This window comes from Phodopus roborovskii, unplaced genomic scaffold (assembly GCF_943737965.1).
Source record: "Phodopus roborovskii unplaced genomic scaffold, PHOROB, whole genome shotgun sequence".
NCBI lineage: Eukaryota > Metazoa > Chordata > Mammalia > Rodentia > Cricetidae > Phodopus > Phodopus roborovskii.
Genome location: NW_026126576.1, coordinates 804501 through 816269, shown reverse-complemented (window position 1 = coordinate 816269; position 11769 = coordinate 804501). Strand labels below are relative to the sequence as shown.

Below are 11769 nucleotides of genomic sequence, written 5' to 3'. Positions count from 1 at the left end.
TAAGAGAGAGGAGGAGAGAGAGGAAGGGAAAGAATGAGGGAGGGATTAAGGAAGAGATAGAGATTCTTGGCCTCTTTAATTTACTTTGAAGGGTAAACATCATTCCTTTTCATCATTTTGGTGCAAAATGGGAATCTGATCCCATCCCATCTTATATATGGAGATGACTTCAGTCTTACAATTTTACTAAACACTAACCCTGGTTGTTTAGCTCATACAAAAAGACATGACATGTTCCAGTGTCAAACAGACCCTAGGGACTTTTGAAATGAAACTGCCTAACTTAATTAGAAGAGAAACTCCATATATGGGAGGGATGGGTGATTATACTTCTATAAACAATATTTATACCTTCTATAACTTACTGTATCAGTGACAATGACAAGGTGGCAAAATATATCACACTATAAAATCACTATATTTCTTTGTGAAAGCTGCATGCTTTAATCAAAGAAAGATGTTGGCTGTTTGTTGGTTAAAGCACTTGCCACTCCATGCTGGAAAAATGCATGTGCTTGCGGAGTCAATAAATAGGTAAATCCAAGCACCACAAAATGTCAACAAATAAACTTGACTCACTTCAAAAATCGCTGGACAAGCTTCACTTTCTCTTTTATCAAGAACAGAATCTGGCTGGAACTTTATATATATATTCCAATTATGTTACCACATTTTTCATGGTACGTGGGACACAAGCTTAAAATTGATATTAGTCATACACACTGATCCCTTTATTACCATATTCATGTGATAAAATTTTGTGCACCATAAATGTGCAGGCAGATGGTAGCGATTGAATTCCCCAAATTTGAACAAGTTAAATTTAAACACAATTTGATGGTTCACACATTTGTGTAAGGGGCTTGGATGAATCCAAATTGAATTTGACATTTACAAATATTTGCACTGTCTTATTGGATGGTTGCCTGATTCTGATGTGGTTTCTTTCTCTAGCTCTCTTCAAGGGATGTTACTGCATGAAACCATGGATAGGAGCAAGCTAACAGATGTAGCCCTTGAGGCTAGCTCTTACATTAAGTTAAGAGCTCCTGGAGCCTCGCATACTGCATGTGTTAGCAGAATTTTTACAAAGAAAGGTTTTGCAAAATGGAAGAGCCTGCTTTCTTCTCATTGGATTTTCATCTGTGATCAAAGCTAGTAGAGGAAGACACCAGGAGACTCTACAGTCAGAGCTAAGTTCACCCTTTGGAGAATGTGACATTACAATAATGTTTGCAGCCATGTAAGTGAAGATGGCTTATTTAGTGGTAGGAATGTTAGGGAATTTTATATAAAACTCCAGATTTCTGTGTTTCCTTAAAAACTGAAGATATGACAATATGGTTATGATGAATTTGCCTAGAAGTGAGTTTTTGTAGGCTCCCATTTCATAGTCCAAGTTAGCAAAGTGATGTCCCAACTCAACATGCCCGAATCCTGATTTGTTTATTTACTTTTGTTTCAAACTTGGCTTTCTTGTTCTAGTCCTCACTGATGCTGCACTGTCTTTTGTTGTGTTAAAAGGCACTGCCAAATTCCCTGCCAGCATTTCTATTTTGCCAAACATTTCTATTTTAGTTTTTTTTCCCCTTAAATATATAATTCTTAGGGTTCATGAGTGTCAACTTGAGTTGACAGATGAAAAGTATTTTTTTTTTCTGATAAAAGATGAGCATGGTAGCCCATTCGTTTTAGTCTCATCACTTTTTTTTGGCACTTGAATCTGGACTTCTGCAATGAATTTTTTCACTTTCTTTTGGGGCAGGAGTCTAATCTGTATTCCAGGTTGACTTTGAACTCACAATCCTCCCATTTCCATTTTTCAAGTGCTGGGATCTCAAGTAATGGCTATCAATCACTAGCCACTACACCTAGGTACTGGTGGGAATTATATTTTCCCTTTGTAGTAAATATCTAACAGAATTATTTGGAAGTCTTGATTTCATAGTCAAGATTCTATTTCTATCTCTAGATGATGAGTTATAGGCCTTTAGGATCCAGAATCAAATTTTCTGGTTAGAAGCTCACACATTCAATCAAACTTCAGGCTGTCTGGGTAGAGTTACCAGGTTGTGGGGGTTGGTGATTCAAATTTTACTTGAGGTTTGATACTAATAGGTCCAAACTCAGGGGCCACAGTGCTGTTGACTTAGAAAGAAGCACTAACAACACAGATGCCAGAGAATAAGTTTGGGAGAAAACAAAATGCAACATCTGCACTTCTAAGATTACATGGTAACAGGAATATAAAGTTGCATTGAAACTTTCCTCAGGAAAACCAGACCGTAAGCAGATGTTTACTCTTAGTCAGTAACTCCAAAAGGACAGGGGAAATGATGTTTTGGTGGGTGGGTGGGTGAGCTCCATGTATTACAGGAAGCCTTGTAATTGTCAGTGGATATTTCACTATGATCATGTTAATGAATTTATAGGTTTCAAAAGATTATTGTTGAAAATAGTAGTGTCCATAGTTTCAAAGACCTTTTAGCAAACTACAGATATGAGCAGGGTGTTCTTGTGGTTTGGTTAAAGCATAGTCTGTAAAACCAAATGGCAGACACAGAGGACAAGTGGGTAAGAAAGAAGTTATTTACCACTTTAATAGGGCTGTCCAACATTTGGTCACATAGATCATTGGGAAACCTAATTGCTTTCATAGCCTTCCTATCTCACCAGAGGAGATGTGAATACTCTAGGAAAAAGCAAATCAAACATACAAAGAGGTGTCATGATAAGACTCATCACTACAGCACTACGTAGTTAACAATGCCAGACTTTGGATTTAATCAGAGGACATGTCTGCAGTCTAGGACAGCTATACAAAGCCCTAAGACATTGTATTTACAGGACTTATTAATATAGGGATCTACAGCCTACCACCCTGCCAGAGTCTTAAAGTGTGGAGGGGCAGCTCCCTCAAGAATCCTCATTTGCTTATCTGTGAAAAAGCTAGGAGTTCTAAAAATATTTTCCTGGAAGAGGTTAGAATGGTTATTATATATCAATTGAATACAAAGTATGGTTATGTAAGCCAAGCTTGCATGCTAATATTGCACAGGGTAGAAAGCAATAAAACAAGACGATGAACTTCCTTGGGTCACCAGGTAGAAACAGAGGGAAGCTCTTGACTCAGTATTGTTAGGATGCTTCAGATTCCAGGAGTTCTCCTGCAGCTGGCTTTCCAGGGAGAGTGCCATGTTGAATTCTCACAAGGGCATGTATCTTCCTCACCGAGAGAAAAAGAGATGGCAAACTAAACAAAACCGACCGAACATCCAAAACTGAAAGGGATACACCAGCCACCTCACACTGTGGTACTGTTCATTTCTTGAAGAGAATATATAATATTTCAAAATATTATATATACATATATTTCAAATGGTACAAAGTAACAGTAGTTCCAGGTTAGAAGACAGTTGATCGTTCTTCATGATCCTCCAAATTTCACTGAGATATTTTTAAAAGCCATTTTTCCATGATGTTGTCTTCTTATGTGACACTTTGTTTCACAGAGTAAATGTACTCTGGTTATCTGGTAACTAGCCAAAGTGCAAAGAAGAGGTCCATTTGGCTTGTAAGTATGTAAGATATTTCAAATCCTTACAATGTATTTTCCACAGGTTGTTTTTCCTATTTATATAATGAATGCTTCTGTTAGGTTCTTGGGTGAATCTGAAACCAAAGAAAGAAAGATATTTCAGTAAGAAAAGTAAGAAATGAAGGCATAAAGAAATGTGTTTATGTAGAACACAAGGGTGCCTTTAATTTTATTGTGTTGCTTTATTCAGGTGGTTCTCAATTGATGCTCAAAGCTTGTGGACAGATCCCCCACACTCCATGAACCCAAAACTGAGGAGAAAGATTCTTAGAGAAATGTCTAACTAGAACTGGCTTCATGGGCATAGCTGTTATCCAATTCCATGGGTTCTGCACCAATAAGGACCCCACAGTTGGTTTATTTCTTCACTGCTGCAGTCTTAAATTTCCTAATAAAATTTTAATGAGGACCTTGCATTTTCTTGTTGCACAGGGTCATGCAAATTATGTAATCAATCTCTGTCCCCATAGTGAGAATTTGAACTAATCATCTCATGGCCTTGTGTAGTTGTTGTACCGCTATAAGCCACTGAGGAGTAGCCATTGGTAAAGTCATTGCCTAGATACATTGTGGAGGAACAGAAAAAGGCCTTTATAAGATGAGAAACTATTACATACAATGATGAGTGCTAACTGGAATCAAGAATATGCCATTTAATCCATCTCAGCATGGGCCCAAAGACTCAAATATTACGAACATATTCATGCTTAACAAATCACTGACTGAAAATATAAACAAGGACTCTAGCAAGAAGCCAGATTGAGGAAATAAGCTATTGTTCTTTATCATCTCAATTTCTTGTGATGCTGGGTCCAAACCCAGGGTCTTGTAAATACCAGGGTATCACAGAGGTACATTGTAAGCCCTGTTAATTCTTTATAGATTTGGAAAGTGATTCCTCTGAGTTAGGAGTACAAGTCAATTAAAATCTTTCAGAGTTACATAGAACAATAATAAAAGTCTGCACTCAAATATTGCTTGGTCCAGGTGTGGAATTGTATGGGAATTTTTCATAAAGGTACTTTGAATTCTTTACTTACGAATAAAGAGATATTTTAAACGAGTGTATCCTATATTCCAATGGTGGACATAACCTTTCCTTGACAGTGTGTTCTTTTCCATCATAAATGGAATAAAGTAACATTCACCTAACTGAATGGAAATTGCCTTTCTGTCATCTCTGTCTCTTCTCCACACACCAACATGGAAGACTGGGGACTCTGCCTTGATGCCATCAAATCCTGGAGACATTATCACATTCAAACTGGACAACACAGGCTTGCCTGTACTTCCTGACTAAAATAGTGATTGACTTTATTACCTCTGGAGCAACTGTCACTCTGCCAAATGGTTCATTTCCCTTCTTGCAAGTCTCTGACTCTGGCCAGCTTCATTTTAACACTTCTCCCTTACCTTTCAACTGCTTTTTCATTTAGATGGAAATTTATTTGATGGTTGGTAACTTCCTCTCCCTCCTTTTCTGTATTTCAACCATTGGATGGAAATATGAAGTGTAATGCCATAGTCTCTCAAACCATTTTCGATCTGTCAGAATTTTAGTGAAGAAGCCAGAAGGTGCCAAAACTGGTTTCCCATTTATTTTTTAAATATAAAAAAAAGTTGGGATAATTAGAATGGGCATATATTTCCAAATTCAGTCACCATCAGAGGGAGATACCAACAGAGCATGGACAGAGGACCAAGGGTTTGTGTTGGTCAGTCAGTCAGTCACAGAAACAGTGACTTGACAATATGGCTATTATGCTTTGCTGTATAATTTAAAGTTCAATAACTCCTCTCTTAAGCAAAAAAAAAAAAAAAAAAAAAAAAAAAAAAAAAAGCAAAACACAAAACAAACAAAAAACAAAAAACTCTTAACTTTACAAAACATACCAATTATTGTTTTCCCCCACTGGTTTGAAGCTAATCCACAGTTGATTGATTCTTCCCAAAGAAATCAATAATCAATCAGACTATATGTTTGTAATCTTTATCCATTTGTTTTTCTTTCCAATAATTTTCTCTGAATTTCATCCTTTCCCTTTAATATCTTCAAAATGTCTGACATTCTATTTCCAGATGTACTTAGTATATTATTGCCAAGTAACTTGTTTCCTCTGTGGGGAATTCTGTTCTCCTAAATCAAGCCATTGTGCTGCCTTTGCAAGGTTCCTATGTTCTGGAACATGGGTACAGCCACACCAACACTCCTAGTCATTATTTGACATATTATTTTAAATAAAAGAAGTGCTAAGAAACATCTGCAAACACAGAAAAAATATTTGTGGTGTTATACAACAATAAAACAATTTAATCAAGTAGCTCAACCAGCAATCAAGATGGGGCAGGATTAATGTTCGGTCATGAAACTTTGCTTCTCCCTAGGGAAGTGAGGTACCAAGGTTATTGTACTTCACACTGAATCTTTGACAACTTCTCCAACATGAATACTTCTTTTCTATCTTGTGACTTCCAGGGATCTTCAGTCTTCTTAAAATTCATCACTCCAAATCCCTTAATTGAAAATGGTTTGACTTGTTCTACCTGTTTCTTTCTACCTCCTTAGTTTACACTGATAAGATTCATGATTACCAAGAGTCTTTTTCACTGTGGCTTGCTGTTACTCAGGCTTGTCCATTCTGGTTGTAGTTTAGATGATACAGGGGATTTCTACACTCCAGCCCTCGTTTAAAATGAATATTGGGAGTCTTTAAAGCACATCACACATTGGAATACCTTATTAGAATTTCAGAGGCTTTCTGATGAGCCCCCCCCCAAAAAAAACCAAAAGATTTTTAGTTTTTTTCCACACCAGGGAAAAGAATCAAGTCTCTGGGAACTTTCTGGCAAAGACCTTTATGCTGGAATTTATTTTATTTATTTATGTGTGGTTATGTGTACATGCATGTTTTCTGGGGTGTGTGTATACACACACATGTACATGGAGGCCAGAACTTCATGTCTTCTTCTAGTACCCTGCACTGTGTTTTTTGAGACAGGGTCATTCATTAAACCCAGAGCTCAGATGCTGGGTCCAAACCCACAAGCAAAAATAATTGGCCAGCAGGATACAGGCAAGTGTCCTGTCACAGCTTTTAATGTGGGGCATGGGAATCTGATTTAGCTCCTTAAACTTGTACAACAATCCTCCCTGGCCCTAGAGTTCATATTTAAACTAATAATTTGAAAGAAGTGCTCACTTCCTATTTTAACAGTTGATAGTTTAAAGTATCTTTTAACTTTCTGAAAACATGGGAAATATTTTTTTTAATCTGGAGAAATTTTTATTTTCAATTCACATTGCAATGCTTTATAAAAAAAAAGAATAAAGTGTTGACTGAGTGAGTACTTGTCAATACCTACAGAAAGAACATTGCCCTTATTCCATAAGATATTAACTGAGAACAGAGGCTAAAATCACATGAATTGTCTCCAAAACCAGGAAAACAGTAGCAGACCTATTAGGACTTAAATGAAGGAAATTTTGCATAAGAAATGCATAGTGTTCTTTTTAAACCAGTCTTCCATATAAGGAGAAAATAATGGTTTCTTTTATTTTTATTTCTTCTTAGATAACAATAAAAATTGTACTCATAATGATTGAAGTCCCTATGTGAATTGAACCATTTTAAAATTTAAAATTGCTGGAGTCAGTATTTGAAATGGTTAGGCATATGCATATTCTTAGGGGAAAACACACAGGAAAATATTGTCTAAGAGCTGGTGTTAGTCTACCACCTGCTAGAATGTGGACTCCTGGATGAATGTGTGGGATTAACAGTTGTGTTTCCTGTTTAAAAGTGTTTTTTACATTAGGGACCTCTTGGGAATCTAGCAGAGAAAAGGTGAGGGTAATGTTTGAATCCTCTTAGTGTTTATAAAGGATAGTTTTACCTAGTGTCCTCTTTCCCACTCTGAAAGTAGACTTGAGAATTCTCAGCTGTGCACATGGCAGAACACAATACCCTCAGCTTTCAAAGCAGTATCAGCCATGGTTTATTTCTCTTGTATCTTCAGTTGTTTGGGTTGACTTCAGTGCACTCTGGATGGGGCAAACCGCCACTAAATCCTCAGTTACAATGATCAGGTTCTACATAAGCCTCCTGCTAGGTGGAAAGTTTCTAGGAGTGCATTGCAACATGCCTGATGGTGAAAATAGACTTGAAAATAAAATAGAGGATACATTTGAATAAAAGTTGGACAGCTCTCAAAAAAGTAGCATGAACTATTTCTGGATGCTTTCATTTTTTAGTTTGTTTCATTTTTATTCTGAGTATAAAGTCTATCTTCCAAAGATTCTCTGAGTTGGTATTCTTGGAATTTTCTATACTTAAATATTGAAATAATTTGAGTTGGATTAATTTTCATTAATGAGTTTCAGATTCTAAGCCAGCGTGAGAGCAACAGTTGACGATGGACTGAGACTTGGCATAAGACAGCAAAGCGATGTGTTCAAACCAAAAGTGTTTGGACTCTAACTCTAATTCAGAGTAGCTTCAAGTGTTCTCATTTGTCCCGGTGTCTTTCAGAGAAAACACAACCATAGCCAAATCTGGCCTCTTCCCTCAGCTAATTAAACAATTTCTTTCGAGGGTAAATAACTCAGGGCAGCCTTACTTCTTGATGCTTCCTTATGTAAGTGTTTAATTGCAATGAGGCAAAAATCTATGTTGAATTATTCAGAGACATGAGGATGCATATTAATAAGCTAAGGTGGTTCAGAAATCCCCCTTGACCAGAGATCAAGGAATTATGGCCATTTATTGGCCACCATAGTCCACATGAATAACTATATTTGATGCACCTTTATTTTATATGTGATAATCTGAGTGTTTTCATACAGTATTATGTAACTTTATTTCTAATTTCTGTATCATAGCTGTGAAGATCACTTTCACTAATTGACAATATGACTTTGAGAAGAAAGATCATATCAAGGTTCATGATGTAGTGGCTAGAATTTAAAGAACTGAATCACCTTTTGTTAGAGTAAATGTTTATCATGTGGACTTCAAAACGGTAGAGATCACTTTTAAAATGTCAAGAAATAAACACACACACACACACACACACACACACACACACACACACACACACACTCCAGGGCTGATATGCTGATACCGCACACACACACACACACACACACACACACACACACACACACCCACACACACACTCCAGGGCTGATATGCTGATACCGCATAGGATGATATTAGCTGTTCATGCCTTTGTACTAGTGGATAAATGATCCCTCTTGAGTGTTCAGAGCTCCACCCATCTTCTCTCCTTTAGGCATCACACATATTCTAGTCCCTACATTGTTAATGGTTGGCCCAGCACATCACTCCACCCTGGTATAGGTATAGCACAATTGCACCAATTCTAATGGGTGAGGCAACCACACCTACAGACTTTACACATCCTAACAAGCTCCTGTTTTAACCAGAGAAATGAAGGAATAATGACTGACTTTACAAATAATTTTGTGCTTGTCTAAGATGTCATTAAAATCCTTTTATACATGATTGTACTTAAACATAGTCTTTTTCAGCATAATACTTGGATGAATCAAGCAAGGCATGCATTTAACATCCTGAGCACCCAGGTTGCTCTACTGTTGCCCCCTCTCTTGCTCTATTTGCGATGCTTTAACATGAATGAAGAACTACACCATGCAAAAAGGTCAGGTTCTAACTCTAGCTTCTAATTCATGGGTGGACACTGACCCGCCTAGTCCAGAATATGTCCTGTTAAAGGAAATGTCTCCTCCTGTCCCTTTCAAAGCCCTCTGACTGGTGCTAATACAAGAGCAAAGCAAACAGCACAGCTTGAAACATGAAGGCAATGTTTGAAAAGGACTTACTCTTGTGGTCTTAATTTTGTTGCCTGTGGCACACATCCATCCAGAATTGTCAGGGAGTGTCTTACATTCTTCTCCTTCTAGGCAGGGTTCCATCTCACACCACCATTTCCCAATCACTATAGAGGCTGTGGGAAAACAGGAAACAACTGTATTTGTGCTTGGCCAAATAGCCCTGCGCTGATGCTATATCCCTCTGCCGATTTGCATATTCTCTGCAGCCCAGTGGGTCTACTTTTGTCCTCTACTACTGAAGAGGAAAAACATAGCAAGTAAATAATATAATACAACATAATGCAAATATAATGATGTTACCACCCTGCCCAAATTCACCTCGTATAATTAAAGAAACAAGGAATGGGAACACTTTTGTGTCAGTCTGTCTCAGACTGGGTCTTGCTATGTAGCTCTTCCTGGCCCGAAGCTTGCTATGTGGGAGACTTGCTCTCAGATTTTGAGGGATTTTGATTCACTACTTTTTGTAGATCAGGTACCTTGTGCTATTTCTTGCCAGTTAAGGGGACAAAGAGCTGAATATTCTTCAGAATGCCTAACACATTCTTTTCAAAAAGGCCAGTTTATCCACCCAGCATTAGGTTTATCCCTTAGCCTAGGGCCTTGGAGAATTTCAAATCCCTAGCAGAAGAAAAAAAATGAACTGCAAGCGCAGAAGCAAAGTTGTAAAAGTACAAATCAAGAGGAATGATAAAGACAAGTTCATTCCTTTGCAGTCAGAGCTACAGTTGGTTTGGGCTGTGGTTTCCCTTTCATGTGTTTGATGAGTTATGGGAGAACTACATTAGCCAAATCACAGATGAAACTGTCTTTCTTTGGGGGGGATGGATTACATCAGCAATTAATACATATGAATACACACATAACTTATATTTTTGATAATGAGACTTTATAAAACAGTAGAAAACAAGCATCTGCTATCTCTGTGGCTTCTCACTATGTTAGTTCCTCACAATTCTACTTGGGTTTGTTCCACTCAAAGAGCTCAAAGCGGGCCTGGAAAGAGTGCACAATGGTTAAGAGCACTCCCTGCTCTTGCTGAAAGCCTGGAGTTCAGTTCCCAGCACCCACATGGCAGCTCACAACTGAAGTCAATAGCTCCAACTCTAGGAGGTGTAATGTTCTCTTCTAGCTTCAAAGGCACCAGTCATATACACAGTACATATGCATACATGCAGACCAACACTAACATGAATAAAATAAAGATAAGTAAATGCCCCAAACAACAGCAACAAGAAACAGACAGGCTCAAAATCATAGCCATAATTTTGTTTGATCATTTGTTTATTCTAATTTTATACTGGGCTTTCAGGTACCATCCTTCTCACCCCCCCATCTTCAGAGGCATGTCTACCATGATTTTAAATAATAGTGATAAAGAAAATAAATACTAAGATGCAGAGAAGTAGGAACATAGTAAAATTCTCCACGCTTCCTGTGTTAACTACAGTGATTAGATTTCTATATTAACATTAAGTGGTATACACACCCAAACAGCAACTTGCATTTAGCCCTTCCTTCTTTCACACTCTTTTAAATTTAGAGATTTTTTAATATAATGTGTACAGATATTTTGCCCATAATGTGTACAGATATTTTGCCCATGTGCTTGTCTTTAAACCACATGCGTGCAGTATATAAAGAGGCCATAAGAGGGCATCAGATCTTGTGAAACTAGAGTTACAGATGGTTGTGAGCTGCCTTATGGGCACAGGTACCCAACCCCAGTCCTCTGGAAGAGTAACCCTGGCTCCTAACTGCTGAGTCATCTCTCCTACCACATTTCATATTTCCTGTACCTCACTCTTTCCCTCCCTTAGATTTCAATGTTGCTTTAGTGGTGCTTTGAGTTAAACCACTGGACACGAATTCAAGAAAATTTGTCACATTTAATGATTTTATTTCATGTGGAACAGACCAATGTAAATATGATGTCTACATCGGGCATGTTAAGAAGGTATCAGAGGTCAAAGTTCATTAAGCCTTCCATGCATACACAGGACAGCATGAGATAATGAGACAAGCAACAATATTCCACACAGTTCAGCATGATGATATGGATGTCTAGTCATTTTTCTTGTTAGTATCAGTGCTCTACAACAGGCACAGAGAAGGGTGAGGTTTTCATGTCATGTGCTGATGAGTAGGTAAGAGTATTAAATAAGAGAATACAAAGTTCCTTCAACAAAGAGAAGCAATGCCATGTTGAGAGGGAATTGGACTAATGGTAAAACTTCCATTGTAAAATAGGAGCTAAAAATAAGGGCTTGCCACTGTGTATCAAAAACCTGTAATA

The 11769-nt window shown here is 37.6% G+C and overlaps 1 protein-coding gene across 3 annotated transcripts in view; it reads right to left on the bottom strand.

Moving 5' to 3' along the window:
- Positions 1 to 3488: 3488 nt before the first annotated feature.
- The window catches only part of Tafa1 (TAFA chemokine like family member 1), a 508456-nt gene continuing 500175 nt past the window's right edge, over positions 3489 to 11769 (bottom strand). For all 3 annotated transcript variants that reach the window (XM_051203521.1, XM_051203518.1, XM_051203519.1), the window contains exons 4-5: positions 9462 to 9586; positions 3489 to 3672 (exon numbers count right to left, since the gene is read on the bottom strand). In XM_051203521.1, coding sequence (XP_051059478.1) covers positions 3655 to 3672; positions 9462 to 9586 — 143 coding nt within the window. In that variant the 3' untranslated portion in view covers positions 3489 to 3654. The remainder of the gene's footprint in view (positions 3673 to 9461; positions 9587 to 11769) is intronic.